Source organism: Giraffa tippelskirchi, chromosome X (genome assembly GCF_054371585.1).
Source record: "Giraffa tippelskirchi isolate mGirTip1 chromosome X, T2T-mGirTip1v1.2.pri, whole genome shotgun sequence".
Taxonomy (NCBI): Eukaryota; Metazoa; Chordata; class Mammalia; order Artiodactyla; family Giraffidae; genus Giraffa; species Giraffa tippelskirchi.
In genome coordinates this window covers 125,743,175-125,765,736 of record NC_137289.1, presented here as the reverse complement: position 1 = coordinate 125,765,736, position 22,562 = coordinate 125,743,175, and the positions used below count along the sequence as shown (strand labels likewise).

The window sequence follows — 22,562 nt, the reverse complement described above, 5'->3', positions numbered from 1 at the left end:
TACACACACACACACACACAATAATTATATCCTTTTGTGCCTGGCTTATTTCTCTTAGCAAAATGTCTTCAGGATCCATTCACATAGTTCATATTTTGATTTGTTGAATCTTTTTAATTACTTGCTCAAGGGGATGTTTTGGTCCTTTAAGAAATGAGGTTCTATCATTTGTCTAACGTCAATGATAGTCGCTAAATGAGAGACAGAATTCAGAAAGGAGAGTCCTGGGTGAGTGAAAGACTTAGAGCTTGGAGGCAGGCACGGAGACATGAGATGTACTTTCTGCCTAGTTGAAAGTCATTTGAAAAGAAACAGAAATGAAAAACGTGAGAGAGAGAGAGAGAGTGAGTAAGCAAGTGACAGGCAAAGAGAGAGACAGACAGATACACTAAGAAAATGATAGGAGAGATGGATTAAACTGAGAAAAACTAAGATGTCCGTAAGACAACCTTGTGCCCAGAACAGTGAGTAGAGATATGCAAATGAGGTTATTTACATGTATATTGTAGAAATTAATTGGTACACACTGGTATAGATGAGACCTTGGGGCAAACAGTACAGAAAGAAAAGCAAACAGGGCAGTAAAATGTATGTGTCTATATTGCCATTTGAGAGACACTTTATTACACCTGAGATTTACTTTTATTCTATATAGTTACTGGCCTAAATTTCTTTTAGGCTATTGATGAGAAATGAATTTAGAGTTGGCAGATCATTCCAATGGTTGCCTTCCAATAATGATCACTGTTTTCTACTCCAAAACAGAAAATGTCAACACTTGCCCATAGGAGGTAAAAATGTTATCTACACTCATTTCAGTTTTAAAAGCTGCAATGTACAACAGTTTCCCAACCATTTGTGAAAATACTGTAAAAACAAAATTTATGGAGTAAATTATTGGGAAGAATACCTGGTCAAGCATTTCATAAACATCCAAGTCTCATTCTATTTGGGGCCGTCTCCTTGAGTCAAATCCAATGTTGAATTGTTGAATTGGGAGCAAAGAATAGAGGTGAAATGTGGTTGGCTCCTGAGAGCAAATGAAATGCTGCTTTCTGAAGTGAATAACTTTTTCTATAACTCCTAAGGAATAATATATTGCAAAAGGTGTTGGAGATGAATACAAATTAGAGCAAAAAACTGAAATCTTCAGAGAATTCAAGATTGCATTTATACTAATAATAATATTGAATGGTTAACTGGTAATAGACCTCTCAAGGACAGCAACGGATGAAAGAACAAACAAAGGTAATTTGTTGCTTTCTCACTATTAGGTTATAGACATTCTTCCATCTAGACTGATATGATCTCCAGTGGGGATTGATTTATTTCTCCCACATTCATGAAACTCTCTTTCACAACCAGGTGTAATGGCTTCTTTTACCTCTATGGGGAATGGCTGATTTATGCATAGACCTTTGTTCAATAACCTTTCTTCAAAGATTGATGTTGTGAAAAATGAAAAAAAAAAAGTGAAACTTTTGACATTTTATTTTAATATAATTTAGAAAACCATGTAAACTGCAAATGGACCTCATGTGGAATGAAAATCACATGCTGATAATCTAAACTAATTTGAATACTATGAATCTTTGATTAATACCTGAAAAATTTTATCAGAATTATGAAAGGTACTAGAGAGACTCTCATGAAATTCATTTTAAAAATAATTTGTAAATAAAAGACTGGAGAGTCTTTTATTTGATCCCTCCAATCCACAATTTCAAAATTTTCCAATAAGAAGAGGGGACTGCTACCCATCATGTAAAGGAATATCTTTATTTATTTATTTTGCCTAGAGTCTGCTTTCAAAGACCCTTAACCATCAAGAAATCTTTGAATGGAGGAGGAGAAAGTGACGTGAAATTTTTTGACTTTCTGTGGTCAAACTTTTTCTGACCTTCTCTATTCTTGTTTGGAGAAGAAAGCCTGAAATTATATGGATCTTGTCCAGGCTCTGCTGGGGTTAAAAGAAAGTGAGTGAATAGTCTCATACTTCTGGCTATCTTCAGTACTACTCCCTCAAAAATGAATTAAAAATAATTTTATTAATTTTATTAACATATCTATAAGCCATTGATGTGACTTCCAAATGTTGGTAAGACCATTTGAGAAAAATAAACTACTGTTACTGAAGTGTATTTCAGGGAATTTCAATGTCTGATGTCTGACTGAAAGAGAAGGGTGGCAAGTCAACTGATTTCCCCAAGGAGGTCATTATGAAAGGCAAGAGGTCTCTTTTCCATTTTCAGTGTAGAGTGTTTATTCTCAAGAATGGTAGTATTAAGGTTTGTTTGTATCTGAAGACTTTGAAGAGCTTTTCAAACATGAGTCAATATTGACATTTAAGAACTAAAATCTACTAAAGATTATTAATTTTTTCTTGGTTAGAAAAGATGAAGCTTTTAAAAAATTAGAGTTTCAACACTCATGGTAGCCAATATTTCTGGCATGGTTTCATTAATTCATTCATCTCTTATTAAGGAGTTTTTCAACCCATATGAGGATTGAGCCCTTAAGCACTCTAGAGTGAAAGATACATTTCAAAAATTTACTGATAAAAAAGTATATTTTATATTAATATATCTGATAATAGTAATAACATAATACTAGCTATGTTTACTGGTTGCTTATTTTGTATCAAATATCATTTTATGCACTTCACATATATCAATTCATATCACCCTCACAATAGCCTAATGACATAAATATTGTAATTTCCCTTGACTTATAGCTGCTTAAACTGATGGCAATTAAGAAATGTGTCCATGGTCAGTAAGTATCAGAATCATGAGTCAAACCCAGGCAGTCAAGCTTCAAAGCCCACACTATTAAATGCTATCTTCTCCAGCCCCTCTAAAACAACATAGAAAGCATTACATGTTATTTAAAGTGCAAAGAAATGCCTCTGGGAATTGAGAAGGAGACAAGATGTCTTCTAGCTCTAGGACTCAGGGAAAAGGGAAGAATGTGAGTATGACTTTCCTTGAAAATCAGGTTGCATCTGGGTAAACTGAGATGAGGAAAAGGATTCCCAAGAAAAGAAAGAAGTCATCAAAGACACAAAAGTATACAGGCTAGCTGTGCGATTTAGTAGGAGTTAAGGGTGCACAGGGACTTCCCAGGCTGCTCAGTGGTAAAGGATCCACCGGCCAGTGCAGGAGACTCAGGTTCCATGTCTGGGTCAGGAAGATCCCCTGGAGAAGGAAATGGCTACCCACTCCAGTATTCTTGCCTGGGAAATCCTATGGCCAGAAGAGCTCGGCAGGCTATAGTCCATGGGGTCGCAAAAAAAGTCGGACATGACTGAGTACGTGTGTGTGCACGCGTGGCCACACACACAGACACATACATTATGTCTGGGCACTGTCTCAAGCAATAGGAATATATAAGTGAATAAAGTGGATAAAATACCCGCTCTCATGGAATTTCTCAGGTAGTGACAATAAAAATTGTGTTTTACAAAGCTTAATTGAAAATGGCAATCTGCAGGTTAGATTGGAGCAACGCAGGAAAGAGTGAGGGAACGTAAAAGGTAACGAGTATAAATCAGAGTGGTGGTGAAGTGGACTGGAGAGAAATGAACAGGTGTAAAAGATTAGAGATGTAAAACTGATAGAACTTGAAAATGAACTAGAAAGTATGGCAAGTGAGAAGGCAATGTGGATAGAAATGATTATTTGGTTTGAAATTTCTCTGACTGAACAATAATATAATTTTACCCTCCTTATCTGAATATGGAAATAATAGTACCGATATCAGAGCTTTTCAGTGGGAATCAAATTAGAGAATGAAAGTAAAAACGATTTGCCAATTGTAAACACGGAACAATTTAGTTATTATTATCTTTATTAATATAATTTAAGTCTGTTGATTTTAAAGAGTATGATATTAAGTCTACATCTTTAGTTTGGCTTTTCTCTAATGGTAATTCATCACATTAATAAGAATCTTTCACTTGAAGAAGCTTTTTCAAAGTGCTTTCATATTTTTACTTTATAAGATCCTCACAAAAGTTCTGTGGGGAATAAAAAACAATGGTTATTAGAGTCTATCAAAACTCAGTTTTCAGTAGGCATACTGTCTTCTTACCTACATGGGCCTTTCTTTTAGTTAGTATGTATAAAATTACAGAATCCAATAACTGAATTACAAAGTTATTCAAATTAGTGCTTCCCTGTATCATTCCAGATGTTAAGAACAGCAAACTTTAATGGTAATATCAAAAAAGTAGGTCCTGAAGTTTCAATACACTGAATTAGCATGTTCATATATGAAAGAGACCATGGTAAGCTGATTCAGAGTGTCATAACCCTTATAATCAAGTGGTTAAACTCATTGTATTACATTGAAGTGATTGTTTTCCATCGCTGGTTAACAATAAATGGATTACTTTCTATACTGTAGGCGCTAAAACACCAGTCTTGAACATTTGTCCTCATTGACTTTATTTCTAAACTTTTAATTATTTTCACTGTTTCTTTTTTTGGATTTTCTCTGTGATCTACAGGGATTTCGGGGTCCAAACTTGGAACATAATTGTTGTTGTTCAGTCATTAAGTCCTGTGCGACTCTTTGCAACCCCGTGGACTGCAGCACACCAGGCAAACATGGTCCACTAGAGAAGGGAATGGCAAACCACTGTAACATTCTTGCCTCGAGAACCCCATGGAACATAATAAATTATTGACTATAGTAAAATAAAAAGCATGTGGCTCTTGAATCTATTCCTGAGTACTACCATCCATAGTATTGTGAATGTGTATAAACTTCTTACTGTAGAACAAGAAGTAAATCAAAATGTTCCATTTTTATACAAGAGAAGAAATTAATTGCCCTAACTGGAAAGAGTTTTTCAAGATCTTGGATACATACCCAAATACTTTTGCTTTCTCCACAGTAAGAATTTTACACCAAAGCCTTGCTAGTTCTTTGCCTTTTTTCATGGTTAAAACATTTACAAGAGTCTTCAGAGCTGTCTTTTTAAATAGCACAAGGTGGCATCATTTAAGACCAATTCTGTGCTACAGTAAGTAATATTTTAGTGACTTCTAGATATATTTCTGAATGGAGAAATTCAAGTAACAATGACATTGATTTCTGTGTAATATTATGTATTTTTATGGAGTCCATGTTGATGTCCTTCAATTTTATATCTTTGACCTATATCTTTCTCCAAATGTTAGATCCACATTCAAAAGCGCCTCAAGGGAGGTGTTATTTTCACCTTTATTATTCACAGACACCTCAAAACCAACTTCATTCTTTTTTTGTTATCCATTTAATTATTTTATTTTATTTCTTACTTTTTATTTATATTGAAGTTTAGTTGACTGACAATGTTGTGATAGTTTCAGGTGTATAGCAAAGTGATTCAGTTATACATGTATGTATTCTTTTTTGAATTATTTTTTTCTATTTAGGTTGTTACATAATATTGAACAGAGTTCCCTGTGCTATACAATAGGACCTTGTTGGTTATCCATTTTAAATATATCAGTGTGTACATGTCCATTCCAAATTCCCTAACTATCCTCCCCCCCCATCCTTCTTCCCTGGTAACTGTAAGTTTGTTCTCTAAGTCTGTGAGTCTGTTTCTGTTTTATAAATAAGTTCATTCATATCATTTCTTTTTAGATTCTGCATATAATTGATATCAAACCATATTTCTCCTTCTCCATCTGACTTACTTCACTCAGTGTGGCAATCTCTAGGTCCATCCATGGTACTGCAAATGGCATTGTTTTGTTCTTTTTAATGGCTGAGTAATATTCCATTGTATAATTGAAGAATAAAAACCCGATGATTATCTCAATGGATGCAAAAAAAAGCTTTTGAAAAATTTCAAAACCCATTTATGAAAAAACTCTCCAGAATGTGGGCACAGAGGGGACGTGTCTCAACATAATAAAGGCCATACGCAACAAACCTACCACTAACTTCATACTCAATGGTGAAAAGCTGAAGACATTTCCTTCAAGATCAGGAACAAGACAAGGATGCCCACTCTTGCCAATTTTATTCAACATAGTTTTGGAAGTCCTAGTTATGGCAATCAGAGAAGAAAAATAAAAGGAATACAAAGCGGAAAAGAAGAAATAAAACTGTCACTGTTTGCAGATGACATATTATACATAGAAAAAAAAAATCCTAAAGATGTTACCAGAAAACTGCTAGAGCTCATCAATGAATTTGGTAAAGTTGCAGGTACAAAATTAATACACAGAAATCTGTTGCATTTCTACACACTAACAATGAAAGATCAAAAAGAGAAATTAAGGAACAATTCCATTTATCATCACATCAAAAAGAGTAAAATAATCAGGAATAAACCTACCTAAAGACACAAAATACCTATACTCCAAAAACTGTAAGATGCTGATGAAAGAAATTGCAGATGACACAAACAGATAGAAAGATATATCATGTTCTCGGATTAGAAGAATCAGTATTCTGAAAAGGACTATACTACCCAAAGAAAATTACAGATTCAATGCAATCTTTAGCAAATAACCAATGGCATTTTTCACAGAACTAGGACAAAAACATCTTAAAATTTGTATGGAGACATAAAAGACCCTGAATAGCTGGAGTAATCTTGAGAAAGAAAAACCGGCTGCTTTCTCTTCCTAGAACAATTTCTCCTCTTTAATTCTGCAACTCTGTGTAGACATCAGGTCATATCAAATGGTAAGCAGTCAGTGACTCCTTACTGTGCCTCACATTTTCCCCTCACCTCTTCCTCCCATAATCTATTGCGTTGTCCAAAAAGTTCACTTGAGTGTTTCCGTAAGATGTTACAGAACAACCTGAATGAACTTTTTTGGCCAACCCAGTGCATCAAAGTGTTAGTTTTTACCTCCAAATAGCTCACATATATGTTTCCTTTGTTTAGCCTCAACATCTTAATGGTCATTTCTTGGTTGGAATATTACAGAAATAACTTTCTAACTTTTATTCCTGGACAGGTCTTGTATCCTTCCAATTCATTCTCCTTATAGTTACCAGGGCGATCTTTCAAAAACATAAGCATAAGTTAGGTTATTTCATTTCCTTGCTTAAAAATATGCTGTGACTTCTCATAGACTAAAAATAGTCCAAACTCTTAAACATAGGTGGAAAGAAGGAGAGAAAAGACAGCTAACACATACTGAGCAATTTGAGTGCAACACTCTGCCCCTCTGGTGGGCTTTTTACATGTATCCTATCATTTATTTCTCACAAAATTCTGTGAAGCATTATTTTCTTTGTACAGAAGGATATAATTGAGACTTAGAGGCTAGACAACAAGTGGTAAAATAAGTGATCTTTCTACCTACAAGGCTCATACTCTATCTACTCTATCATGCTGCCTTTCTACATAATTTAGCCTCAGCTGATCTTTCCAATCACATTTCTTATAATAATCATAGCCCAGCCACCCCAGCCATAAAGGAGTACCTTTTGATTCTCAAACTACCCAACTGTCCAGGACTTTCAACACGCTGTTTCCTTTGCCAGAAATCCCTTTTTAACTTGTGCATCTAGCTCATTTTTGACACATTCTTCTAACTTTCTCTGAACAGAAGTTCTCAACCTTGGCTGGACAGGAGAAGCATGGACAGGACATGCTGTGATCAATGCAGTTTGATTTTCTAGGGGTAGAACCCAGAAATTAGCATTTAAAAAAATCTCTTCCAAGACTGAAAAGCAGAGTTCCAGGTGAGTTTCCTGGAGATTCTGGCAAGCTTAACTTAACTAGCCCTCTACTGTTAACATTCATCACACTACCAGAATTTTGCCTTAGTGTAACTATCCTCACCTCTGGAATGTAAGCATCCCAAAGGCAGGAATCATACTCCAATACAGAGGTTTCTGAATATGTGCTACACACTAGTCCAGTATGTACACAAATACATACAGATGCATATGCAAATAGTTGAAACCAAAGCTTCACAAAATAATACTGACTCTTATTTAAGAGGGATAGACTCTTGTTATTTTTCTATTCTACTAATTTTATTCCTTTCTGTTAAAAAATGTGAGTTGATACTCATTAAATTGATTACATAACCTAGTTCTTTGAACTATGCTTGAAAAACATCTCTCTAATTATGTTTGTAATGCTAGTCCTAACCTCATGCTAGACATCTAATGGTGTTTAATAAAGATTTGATGAATTAATCAACATTCTTATGGAAATTTAATACATATGTATATAATATATATATATATATATATATATATATATATATATATATATATATATACATTTATATGTTTTGCATATTGTCAAAAATGGCAGGCAGATATCACTAGGCAAATAAAAACATCAAAGTAAACTTTCATAATCTTTGGACGCCAAAGTAGAAAGATTAAAAAATACATTTAAAACTCAATTCAAATTATAGCAACAGAAAGGCATACACAAAGGGTTTTCTTTTCTTAGAATTAGGGATACTCAGATTACCTCTCTTTTCAAATGCACCAACAAATGTGACAATCTAATTTATTCAGGATACTAATTTTGCTATTGAGGTTGCATTCTTCCTATTCCTTTGGAATTAATCAGTGGGCCAAGATATATTGTGAGCAACACTGAAGAAGCTACTTTCCCTCAATTTCAACAATGTATTAGAAATTTAAGATAGCTTAATCAATTTCCAGGTATACTCTGATGTACAATTCAAAATTTATCAACCTTTTCTCTCTGGAAGTGTTTTGTTGAGTAGAAGAGTTTTTCTGTAATGGCTGGAGGAGGTTGGGAGGAGACACAGGTAAAACAAATGAAATTAGAGGAGGGAGTCAGTTGAGAGATATGGCCTGAGACAGGACCCAGATCACAGATGAGGGAATCTCAAATATTAATAGCTCCGTAGTCTCTCTTGCTGAGAAAAAGACCCTAACTGTCTTACCTTTACGACCATCTCTCCCCACTGCACACCCATCCCAACAAACCTTCTTTACAAGCTGCTATTACAATGATCTCTTAGGGGTACTTAGAGAATCAGTTAAGATTGGTGAAATTCTTGTGAAATATTAGCAAAGATGCAGAGTCTACCCATTTTCAGTTTGTTACCAACAGTTTTATCTTAGCACTTAGAACTGTGGCCATCTTTACCAATTCTCTGAGGCCCAAAGTAGGAAATGCTTTGGACCCAGGGAGAATCTGATACAATTATGAATATAATTCTTCATTTTAAGAATAGATTTGCAATTTAAAACTTTTCAAATTGTCACTTCACAGGCCTCTATATGGCATGCTGTAAAAATACATTGGCTTTAAGATGCCAGTTATACTGTCAGAAATACCAATACTGTATCAGAAAAGATCTCCTCATCCTAAAGTACGGGGACATATATGACGTTTTTAATAAGCAAAGTAAATAACATTTTTTTTTCTCATATAAGGAAGAAACTTTAATGGCTTCCAGAGTGGAATTAATCAGGTTAATTCTATTCAGGAAACATATGTTTCATAATACATGTATGCTTATCAAACCCAAGAATTATAATTATTGCTGGGAGAATTAAACATCCTATGAAGTGGGTGATAAGCAGTGATAGGCAGTCTAGCAAGAGCTGGAGTCTCCATATATAGAAAAACTGATTGATAGTCACAGAGAAAAACCTATTTTGTGAAGGTTTTAACCCCCTGTCTCCATTATGCAGCATTTGTATAAAGTAAAACATCACTGCTTTGGGTTGGATAGATATATTGGGATCTGCTGGGAGAGCTGATGTTCTGGCTAGGCATTTGGGATTTCTTTTTTAATATATAAGCACTATTCTTGCTATATAGCATGAAGCATACAATGAATATAATGCTACCAGCTTCTGCAAACGAAGTGAAAGGCATACCATTGATTCCTTCACATGTATTATAGAACATTCTTTTTGTTCAAAAATTAAAAAAAAAATCTTCTTCTGAGGAGAAAAAAAACAAACACTTCCATTTAGCTGAAATACTGAAACTGCATGTAATTTCCTAAGGTATGTAGTTTTCTTTATTTTCAAGCTGCTGCTTTTACACCCCAGTATCTTGATTCAATTCTATCAGCTGAAATGTGCCGTTAACAATAATCAATAGTTTCAGTAATTTAGAGTTTTTACCATGACATCTTCAAATCTTTCATCAAAAGACCATTATTCAACCATCTAACTGAAAATCAGAGCTGGCTATAAATGTCATTCCTATCCATAAAATGTAGTTTCAACCTCAGGCAAGTGGAATTTATAGAAGACACAATATTAATAGAGAGGGAATGAGAAAAATGGTCTCTGTTTTAAAATAACATTGGAATCTTTGTCCTATTATAGTTAAGAGAAAAATGGTATGTCTAAGGTTTTCAGGAACTCGAAGGGAGTTTTACATGGCTTTTAAGAATAAATAGATTTTTTTAATGAGTAATAGAGAATAAGCTAAGAAAGAGAATAAGCTAAGAAAGTTTCCTCAGCATAATTTCCAACTGTTTTTGAAAGAGATTAGAAATCTAAACACAAAATGCACTTTATTCTCCACACTTTCATAATAAACATAGTTAGGAAACACTGCCATTTTTTCCTTATTGATTTAGAATCTTGCAGTTTCTCATGATGAGAAGTTTCAGTATGAATTTTCATTGTATAAGTACTGTAGATACAAATATAAAATGCATAGGAGATAGATGGATGTATTCTTGTTTTGTCTTCAACAAGACTTATCCATGAATTTAAGAAATATTTTATTAAATCCCTGTTATAAAATTGAGTCACTGGAACAATCTTTAATTTTGAAAGGAATCTGCTAAAAAAAATCCACTTAAAGTTTTACTCGTTATTTACCATAGCTGATGGGAATATGTGAATCCACATATTTAAAACTCTAGGGTGGCCTTATGGGCATTTACAAGGCAAGATAAAAAATTTTTTAATGAAATATCGTAAGTCAAATATGTTAGCAGCATATTTTCTAACCATTTACCTAAGAGTGACCAAAAAAACAAATTTTACACTGCATTTACATCCACAAGCCATAGGAGATACCTGTTTAGAACAATACCTGGCTTTATCTATGCAAACTACCTCCAAATGATCAAAGTAACTCAACACACATTGTGAAGGAGCAAGTGGGGTCTGAGGAGAATGATAAAGCAAGAATGAGGAATTCAAGAAGCTATAAGTTGCCACTGTCATGTACTCTATATAAAAAGTAGATCAGATCTCGTATCAAAACAGAAGAAAAGAAGGAGAACAACAAGGAGCGGGAGGAGAAGAAACTTTCCTTACTATGATTTGATTTTGGAATTCTTTTTCAACCTGGAATACACTATCACTTTTTTTGCCATAATTTTAAAATATTAAAAAACTGAAGTTAGTCCTAAAAATGGATCATATTATTCGAACACTCCAAAGTTTCTTGTGGTACTAGTAAAGTTCTTATTTCAAGTTGGAAAACTCACCTCTACATATCAAAACTCCAATATAGGTCAGGAAAATTCTATCATGTCCCAAAAGTATTTAAATATCAGGAGCCTTCCTGAACTATAGAACATGATTCACACCAAGATTTCAAGTAAATAAAACAACCTGAAACTTCTGTTTTTGCTGTTTATGCATATGAAATTTTATAGCAATAATTTTTGTTTCTAGGAAAAACAATTGTCTGAAAATTGTGTGATCATTAACTATGACAAAGTTAGCCATCTCATTTTTATTTTCACAGATTATGTTAGGAAGAAAGCTACAAAAGGCCAGATTAACATTTCAAAATGTATTGGAAAGTAATGAAGGGAAACTGATTCAGTTAGCAACGCTAAATAAAACAGACAATTCATACAGATGCTTTTTCTATAAAATATTAAATAAACACTCAAAAATGGCAACTTTTTCAAATTTAATAAACCAACCGCTAATTCCTTTTCTCTGGGCAAAATTTCTTCTTTTCAAAGCTCTAGCTTCATGCGCAAGTTTTTCCTGGTCAAAACCACATACTATTTAGAAGACTAGGGTGTTAAATGAAATAAGAAATGATTTTTTTCTTCTCCGTCTTTCTTCTCCTAAAGCCTTCTTTCTTCTTCAAAAGCCTAAATATATAAGGCCACACAAAACCACTATTTTTGTCCACGGCATATCAACTACAAGGACAAATGCTGAAGATTCTTTGGTTGAATTCACAAGTTATAAAAGTAGAAACGCTTGACTTACCTGCCATTGTTTCATCAGCTCTCTTACTCCCTTGGAGTCTTCTAGAAACCTTTCTTTATGGGTGGCATCCTGCAGGATATTGGCAGTTGTTTCAGCTTCTGTAAGCCAGGCAAGAAACTTCTCCAAGTCCAGGGGGAACTGTTGCAGTAATCTATGAGTTTCTTCCAGAGCAGTCTCTCGCTCACTCACTCTGCAAAGGAACAAATGTCCAGATGCAATTATCCTCAAATATCAGAATGGTGCAGCCAGCGAATCTCACAAAAAGAGCAAAATCAAAGGGCAAAATCAAAGAGCAAAATCGTAACATTGCAACAAATGTGAGTTGCTGCTAAAACTCCACTTGAAAGCATCAACCACTAGAATAGCGTGTGTGTGTGTGTGTGTGTGTGTGTGTGTGTGTGTGTGTGTATTTGGACTTTTAGACTTTTGAAAGTTCATTTGCCAAAAATATCTTCGTTTTAAAAAACATTTTACTTTTGGCTGGTCAATTTTGAAAGCTTATTTTAATATGCGGCAAAAGTTGAAACTAATCTCTGTAGGTAAAACCCTAAAATCGACCATGCTTATCTTTAACGTCACCTGAGGCAGGAAACCATGATTAAATAGGCCAGGAGAAACGCAAGCCTACAATGGAAAGTTGAACACTGGAGGAAGAAGAAGGGGACTGGAGAACAAAAGGGAACAAAAAGATTAAGAAGTAGAAAAACTACATATTTCATAGCAAACATTGTGCAAAATGTAATCCGCATAACATCAGCGTGTTCTAATAGTTCTAACTATTGTATTAGCTTCCTTTTGCATTACCCGATGGTCATACAACCAAGAATATTTTCCAAAAGAAAAACTTTACGGGTAATGGAAAAAGTGGAGCTTAAAATCCAGACACATTGGGTTCAAATCCCAGTGTCCTCTGTCGAGTGTGATTCAAGTTATTTAACCTCTCTGAATTCTCATATGCAATACATATTGTTGTATTGATGAGACTGAAAATACAACAATGTGTGTGAAGCTGAGTGCCTTACACATTATAAGTCACATATTATAGTTGCTCAAAAATGTGAATTCCCTATGCCTACATTCTATTCTCATTTCTCTAATCTTATAGAAGGAATGAATCAAATTCCCTAATGACACAAAAATCCACAAAAGAGCTATTCATATTTTCTGAAAAAATATATAATGCATGTACTGTGGATACACACATGTATGCCCTCAGCAAACATCTACATAATAATAGCTTGGGAAGGAAAACGGCCTGAGGCAGTAACAGCACCATCTAAGAAGATTCAGGTAAATTTTTTCTGCAATAAGGAAATTAGTACTCTATTTAAATGTCATATTTGCCTTCTATTACTACACAAACACTTTCTGGGATTCAACATAAGCTAAAAATGGATTAAAAAAAACTGAACACTTGAATATGATACACACTGCTTGTTAAGATGTGATTGTCAATAATTATGCAAAACTGCAATTTATTTCAGCAGCAACTTTATCATGGGATGTGCAAACCAGGCAATAAACAACTCCTGCCGAGCCAGCGGCAGCAAAGCCCCCGGAAGAGCTGTTTATTCATCATGGGTGAGGTTTTTGCTGAGCATACAGTCTTCCACAGTGTAGTTTCGGTGCTCATACTGGATAAAAATCTTCTGTCTGCATTAACTGGTGGAGGGGAGAATAGGTTCATGAGGATGCAGCAACTGGAAAAAAGGAAACACTGCACTAAGCTATTTATCAACTCCTAAATAAACTTGAATACCACACGACTGAAAGGTAGCCTGGTGCTCTGGTTGCGCAAGTCAGTTGAACCTCATGGAGTTCAAGGGCTAGCCTGAACTGCTAGTTTCTTGCTTATTTAGTTTTCAGGCAAACTATCAATGCAGGGAGAAAGAGCAAAGTATCTTTTAGTATTTATTTAGCATGATTGAAAAATTCAGAACCGTTGCGACAACACTGAGGAATGTAATGTTATAATCTGGTGTGAAACATACAGCGTACAGGTTGAAGCCTGTGTAATTGCTAACGTTTGACCATTTCTGACCAACAAATGGGGCAATTTCAGCCAGTGCTAGCTAATATTTTAGGTTGGCTTGTGCACTAGAAATCACTAAGATTTACTCTACCTCCAGCTCCAAATCTGGCATAGAAATAAGCTGTCACATTGCAGGAGACAAATACAGGGTTAGACACTGATGTATTTTCTAACATACTCCAAAGTCGCGCAAAATAAAAGGGGGCAGTGTGAAACTCCCTCATGGCAGAGAATTAGATACTGTGCATTTTATCATCAGCTTCATCATCATGATGAGCTGTGCTTGATGCATCCAAGCTTCTCTAACCTTAAAGAGAAACGCCACTTACCCTCGGCTTCCAGAGAAAGTAACTAGTAAATAACTTTCCAAGAGTTATTTGGAAAATGTGATGCACATAAATCAGATGAAAGTGTTCTACCGAGGCAATGAGATTTCCAGCCCAATCCTACCACCAAGTTCGCTGCTTTGTAAATTAGGCCCTTAGGGAAGAGCAGTAACTCTTTCAGGACAGTAAGGCACTGTTTTCCTAAACGACACCCTCGTGGCCTGAAATATTGACAACATCGGGTTGAATATTTTCCAATTTGGAAATATGTTAGACAAAATTCAGTGGCAGCAATGGCAGAAAGTCTCTTCAATCAGAGGTGAGACTGTTATCTCTGGCTTGTGTGGGAGATTTAAGGCTGCATCCTTTTTCCTGAGAGCCATCTATGTACACTGAATTCTTAAATTTTAATTGTGCCAAATCTAGACTAGATGAGTCAAAGGTACTTGTATGGCATATTTGTACATTCAAAATAGCTCTGAATATATATCATACTTTAAAATTTTCCATAATCGTATGCCTTTAAATGACTGCTATGATAAATAATAAAATGTAGCAATGAGAATCATAAAGCAATAAAAAAATTACCTTGAACAAAACTAAAGACCTTGAACATAGATTATTATTTTTTAATGATAATATCCAGGTTATCAAATTATGGACCCTGGAGAAAATTTGGCTTGAACTTTAAAAGTAACAATGACCAGATTATCATAAAATAGTAATAATGCTTTACAAATATAATTTACTGCATCGGTTAAGTACTTTTTTATATAACAAATTTTAATTATCAGCAAGTCCAGGTATAGAATGCACAAAAATAGCTGAGAATTTGATGGCATGTGTAGTGGGATGCTGACTTCAAAAGGTTTTATTTCTGTTCATAAGGGCACCACACACCATTCTCCATACGTAAATATAGGCAGCATGGTACAGTGGTTCTCAAAGTATGTTCTATAGCCCAGTAGCATCAGTGCCATCTGAGAACTTATTAGAAATGCCAATTCTCAAGCCCCACCCTAGATCTGCTGAATCAGAAATTCTGTGTAGAGTCCAGCGAGCTGTATTTTAATAAGTCTTCCAGGCGATTCTGATATATGCTCAAGTTTGAGCATCACTGACACTGGAGAGACCAAACTTTGAGAACTACTGGTGTAGTGGATGCTGTGCTGAGATGTCCAGACCCCTCTTTCAGGACTGAAGTATGTTTTGCTTGCATAACTCACTGAAGCTATAAGCCATGCCATGCAGGGTCACCCAAGACGGACAGGTCATAGTGGAGAGTTCTGACAAAATGTGGTCCACGGGAGGAGGGAATGGCAGACCATTCCAGTAATTTTGCTGCGAGAACCCCATGAACAATATGGAAAGACTGAAGGCAAAAGGAGAAGAAGGCAGCAGAGGATGAGAAGATTGGATAGCATCGCTGATTCAATGGACATGAACTAGGGAAAACAGCTGGGAGACAGTGAGGGACAGGGAGGCCTGGCCTGCTGCAGTCCATGGGGTCACAAAGAGTCAGACATGACTGAGTGACTAAGCAGCAACGTGTTTTGCTTTAAGTCCTGGGAAAGTTGCTGGATGCAGGCAGGTTGCCTCCAATGACTGGTTAATGTGTGGACTTTTTAGCCCCCTTGCTCCAGCTTTGGACAGTTTGGGAGGGGAGGGGAGGGAGGGGAGGGGAGGAGGATCGATCGATGTTGAGGTTACAAATGAGTTGAAGCCCGGCTTCTCCTTCTGCCCTATCCTGCTTCTTTCCCTTTCTTCTCTCACAGGTATGCATCCTGAGAGCACTCTACAAAAAAACAAAAAAGAAAGAAATTCCTACGCATTAATCACTTTCTCAGAATCTGACTTCTGGGGAACTTGCCCTATTGAATTGTCATACTAAATAAAACTTTGAAAAATATACTTGCTAAAAAATGTATGTGGAGAAATATACAACCACTTGCACAGATTGTGGTCACAAAAGGAAACAGGATGGAGGACTCGCCTACTCAGCAATTGAGCCTGAAGAGCTACTATACCTTTGGTTGCCCTTTAAGGAGATCTGTAGATAAGGCATTATCACCAGTTAGAAGCAAGAATCTACTGAAAAGACAAAGTGTTGGAGCTATGAAGCTTAGTTCAACACCGCACCTGCACAAAAAGGTGTTCATCCAGACACAAGTCTGCATAAAGTGGAAAAATCACAGAAGGCATGTCTTCAGCATCTCCACTTTCTTTTTAAGAACTGATTATCAATGAGGCAATCAGAGTATACCCTGATCCTTCACGCACACACACACACAGACACACTTACACACACACACACACACCATGGTATCTCTGAATAAATCTCTAAGACTCTAGATTTTTATCTAAGTTGAAAATCACTAATACATAGAAAGCAAAAGAAAAAAGGGAAGCCTATGACCTTCCAAGGTAAGGCTGAAGAGCTTAATTAATGTATGGACACTATTCCATGATTAGATACATGCAGGGATGATAGTTCATCACCGCACTGTATTAAATGATTATACACACACACAAATACATATACACACACATTATATATAACCAAACAGAAACAAACACATTGAATATTTTGGAGGGAAAAAAAGGCTCAATCTAATATTTTTCCCAGATGTTTCTGAAAGTGTGACCCACTGGGGAAATTCACACCACTTGGTCTTCTGCTAAGTAACACTTTCATCTGTGCCCTGGTATTATCAGGAAGTAACCAAATAAAACACTCTCAATCTTTCCTTCCTGGTTTATTTGCACTTTAACAACTATCACTTCCTATGATATTTTTAGGGAAAGTATTATAGGATGATGTGGGTTTTTTTTTTTTTTCTTTTGTGTTTGTTAGATATAGATCAGAGAAAATGAGTACTTGAGCAGCAATCACTTGGACTTTAGGCCAAACACTACTCATAGAACCAGAGTTAACCTGAAGTTCAAATTCTCTGTAATCATAACAGATTCTACTGGTTTGCTAGCCAATGAATTAATTTTGCTTTTGTTTAAAAAATAAGTCTGTATTGTATTTTCATGGGGAAGCTAGAATTTTATTACCTATGGCTATACAGCAGTTTGTAGAAAGGATTCCTTTTAATCTCCAGCAATTCTATCGGCAATGTGCACTAATGAAAAGCATGAATCTAAGCAAAATCCTTCAATAACGCTTGGACCAGTGTCCTATTAGTTCCATTTCTAGCAACAATTCTAAGACTATGGCTTTATGTGTCTTTGGAAAATATCTACTTAGATAGATGACCCAGAAGGGTTCTGGCAGTTGAGAGAATGTTTCTCTTTTCTCCTCTGTTACTGAACTCTAAGGGGAGAAAAATACTCTGTCCTTTTAATGTAACTGTTGGCACAGAGTGTGAGATGAAGGCTCTAAGCTAGCACAGAAAATAAATTTAAAACCTGTTATCTACAGAACTCTTCAAAAATTTTAAAAGTATGTTCAGATTTATTCTCTCACCATTTCATAAGTTACCTCCCATTTTTTTTCTACCTACAGTATGTTTGGTTTCTTCATATGCTTCCAGTTGGATGTTTCATTCTTTCCTACTGACTTCAACTTCCATACAGGTTATCTTTAAACCTGAACCTCATTCTTATTTCCACATGCCTACCAATAAATCATGCATTAGGTGATACACATACCTTGTCTACATGTATTATGTGCCAGGATTCATGCGTGGTGTTGGTGACACTAAAGTCAGTGAGACATGGACATGGACTTTGACATTTAACACATTCAAGTCTGGTGGAGGAGACCGATATTTACATATTTACCTATAGTTACAATATGATTCATGACATGAGTTTGGGACATGAGTTTGAGCAAGCTCTGGGAGTTGGTGATGGATAGGGAAGCCTGAAGTGCTGCAGTCCATGGGGTCACAAAGAGTCTGACATGACTGAGTGACTGAATTGAACTGACAGTATGATTCAGGTTGTAGTTCATCTGGATTCCCTAACAGTAGCTTGAATATAATATGCATCACACCGTATTCATGAACTTCTATGTCATTTTCCTTAACAAGTGATAAATCTATCTTTTTTCAACACATTTTTCTCCTTTTTCTTATCAAAGGAAGTGGGGATCATCGCTGGGCTTTATCTCAAAATACAGCAATGGACGCTCAACAAGCCTGCTTAATTGAATTAATTTTCATAACAATCAGAAACCTTTTAGATATATCTCATAGGTTATTGCTAGTTTCATTTTGCTGTTGGGAAGACTGATTCTAAGAGAACCACAATGACTTTCCCAAAGTTGAACCCAAGGAAGTGGTGGAATTAGGATTATAGTTCAAGTATTGAATCCTGAAAAAGACGGTTTTCTAACTCTGAAAATGAATATTAGTGTCCACTCCTCTCTGATATATTCACTGCAGTTGTAAAAAAAAGGAAAGTGTCAGAAAGTTTATGCCACTGAATCTTGGCCTGTGTTTTGGAGCAAAAATTCTTCTCTTTGTTATTTTACCATAAGAGCCATCACTGCAACACATAGAAACCTACCGAGAGGGAACCCACACACGTAAAGATATTCTCTCACTCCAACTACAGTAGAAAGATCTAGCTGGTTTCTGTTTCAAAACAAACAAACAAATCCATTTTCAATGCAAATTTGCTGGTTTGCCATTCACTGACATATGCATCAGAGAGGTTTTTATCCTCTCTCTCCTGAGGTGTGGTACTAAATTACTCAAACTCTTCAGAGTTAATTGGAAACTATGACCTAAATGTTCCCAAAGTATTGTTGATTACTTCTCAGAAAACTCATTTCCATCTTTTCATCACCCCAGACAACACAGGATGACTTTTTAACATGTGCAGAAGCAACATATTTGCATGGAAAATAGATTAGTTCTCTAAAGATAAACCATAGCTTTGAAGCTAGCTATTTTCTTCAAAGATACAGACATTTTAGTGAAAAAAAAAAAATCACCTGGACTTTATCTTTGGATGGAAAGAGAATATAGGTATTATCAATCATGTAAGAAATTTTAAAATACACATTCCAACTCTTTTATTTTTTTACTCTATGGGCATTTTAAAAATTGTGATTTGCACAATATATCGTTGGGGAAACAAGCATAATTACATACTTTTCCCAAAAGTATTGGGATATTTCTTAAAAGAAATTAGGAGACAGCAGTAAAAATGCACTTTGTACTGTTCTTTGCATTACTCACTTCATTTGACTTGTGTTTCAGACATTTATCACTGAGAAAAATAAGTTGATAAAAATATACAAAATATTAAGAACAAGTAGTATTCAAGATATATATATATATATATATTTCCTACCTCGGAATATTAACAAGAGATTAACTTTAGAGATTATTCTTTAGTCTAAGATCTATATTTTATATATATTTTTTTACTGATACAATACCTTAAGGTACTATTTTGGAGAAGTTTAATTACAGCACTGTAAAAGACATTTAGAAAAACTGTACATTGATACTGCCATCCAGAAGAATATAAACTTAGATTAGGGTTGGGTTTATAACTGGATACAATTTCTACTCTTAATAAATTCTCTATGATTTGTATAATGTGAATCTTTAAGTTGGTTTTGGTCACTTGTACTGTTCATCTCTTTAAAAGATGTATTTTCCTAAGTTTTGATAAGCTAGATTGAGTAGCTTTCTTCTCTTCTAAAAGGATATATGAAAACTAGGATAGAACCCAATTTAAAAGATCATCTCTTGGAAGTCTCATTAGACTGCAGTCAAACAAATATACATTCACATCCTCAATATTTTAGAGAAAAAGAGAATAGTAGATGCTGTTATATAACATTCATAAGACAGCAAGAGGAGTTGGTTCAGTTTTCTACCATCAAAAGGCAAACATATAGCGGATTCCCTTTGAAAGGAAAGAAGGAGTTAAAAACATTTCATCAGCTGATTATATGAACTTACAATAGAGGTCTCTCAATGGAATTTAGAAATATGAATGATTTTCATAATTCCTGATATGAACTTCAAGTTATAGTCTCTAAATATTTGTGACTTTTATTACCTAGTTCCTCACTCTGCACTCTCTTGTGGTTAATAATGCACTTTTGAGAGTCCTTTAAATTCAACATTTATTGCCACAGTATTTTGCACTAAAGCAATGCTCTTTAGTTTTCAAGTTTTTCCACATATATCTTCTTCTTTGATATGTTAAACAACTTGATGAGGTTAATGGGGCAGGTTGTTATTATCAGCAACATTTTATAGATCAGAAACATGATTTTCTGAGAGGCTGGGCAAGTTACCAAAGTAAGTGGCAAAACGTGAAACATCTAATCTAGTTTGCTCTGACTTTACATCTCAAGGTACATTTGCCAATCTCCCTGTGAGGTAAATATAAAGGCTATTCAGTTTAGTTCAGTCACTCAGTCGTGTCCGACTCTTTGCGACCCCATGGACTGCAGCATGCCAGGCTGCCCTGTCCATCACCAACTCCTGCAGCCTACTCAAACTCATGTCTATTGAGTCGGTGATGCCATCCAACCATCTCATCCTCTGTTGTCCCCTTCTTCTCCCACCTTCAATCTTTCCCAGCACCAGGGTCTTTTCCAAGGAGTCAGTTCTTCGCATCAGGTGGCCAAGGTATTGGAGTTTCAGCTTCAGCATCAGTCCTTCCATAGTACTATTTTCAAAAGCTCCTTGCTTTCTGTGATTATTATAAGAATTCAGATTATGGTGTATATTTGTGTGAAAGCAAAAAAGATTATTTCTTTGTTTATCATCTTCAGTTGCCATCTAAGAAAACTATTAAAATGAATACTGCATGTTGGATTTGAAGTAGGTTTGAGGATTTTAACATTTTAAAAGAGGGGATTGTGGGCAGTAATAAAATATTTCTATTCTTATGAAATAAAAGAAAATTATAATACATACAGTCATGACCTTCTCATAATGGTAACTTAGTAAATGTTTGCTAATTATACAGAGATTATCCAGAAATCTGTATCTTTGAGAAATGTTTTACACTAGAAATATCTAACAAGAACACCAAACACTTCACACTTTCTTTCCTAGAAATCTTATGGTAAAATAAATATATGTTAATAAGACCAATTGAGAAATTAATTAATGTCTCAAAGCAACTCTGTCTTGGTAGATTCTAAAAGAATTGTCCTTGCTGTTTTCATTTTGAATCCTTTTAATGACTCAGATATGATTTATAAGACTTGTAGGATTACAAATAACTTGAGCTAATTAAAATGGATGATCAAAATAAAGATTTAAAGTTTCCTGCTTTCTCACTATTAATTATTATAGGGAGAAACTACATTTAAAAGAACTAGATAATTTAGAATATATTGATGGCCTTCTATAAGATCAATTCAAATTTATGAAGAATAGTAAAACATCAATGATTTATTTTTTCAACTAAAACTATAACACTAAAGGAATCACTCTGAGAGCTACACATGCTTTTAAGAATCCTCTTATTTATGAATATATTACTTACAAAATATCTCTATATCTTTATCATCATCATCCATCAATATCAACTTTTTGTAAATCCCTTGACATAAGACTTCGTCCCACAGTTCCTAGTATTTAATAGACACTCAATAAACTAAATTAAAGTCGATGAGCCTACTATGAACCGGGCATAGCTTCTAAAAGTGAGAATGTCCCAATTCCTTGTTTTTAAAATACTTATAAAAAGTAATTATTTCTTGATGTGAATTTATTGAATAATAGTTTATATTTGCATAGAATTTTAAAGTTTATACATTACTTTCACCTATACTATTTCAGTTGAACCTCAGAATAACTTGTGGATATCTCTTGTTATAGTAGAATTGATTGTATAATAGACTATCATTCAGTTATAACTAAGATGTTTAAAAATAAGAATAAGCAATCCTGTGACCAAAATTATGTTTCCATTTGTAGAAGCATGGATATTAAATCTTTGGAGCTTATAGCTTTCATCAATTTTTAATTAGCAGTGAATGTGAAATGGTAGGCTATTTCACTGGGCAACATGTCACATTTGATTGTCAATGACTGAATTTCTGCTAC

General features: G+C 34.9%; 1 protein-coding gene and 1 long non-coding RNA gene across 4 annotated transcripts in view; one reads left to right on the top strand and one right to left on the bottom strand.

Annotated features, from left to right (window-relative positions):
• DMD (dystrophin) overlaps window positions 1-22,562 on the bottom strand; it is a 2,147,259-nt gene that overhangs the window by 518,035 nt on the left and 1,606,662 nt on the right. For all 3 annotated transcript variants that reach the window (XM_081564318.1, XM_081564319.1, XM_081564320.1), the window contains one exon: window positions 12,166-12,355. In XM_081564318.1, the coding sequence (XP_081420444.1) occupies window positions 12,166-12,355 (190 nt within the window). The remainder of the gene's footprint in view (window positions 1-12,165; window positions 12,356-22,562) is intronic.
• LOC145535990 (uncharacterized) lies at window positions 17,347-21,055 on the top strand. Its single transcript, XR_014075577.1, has 2 exons — window positions 17,347-18,377; window positions 21,016-21,055. It is a non-coding gene; the product is annotated as an uncharacterized LOC145535990 (long non-coding RNA).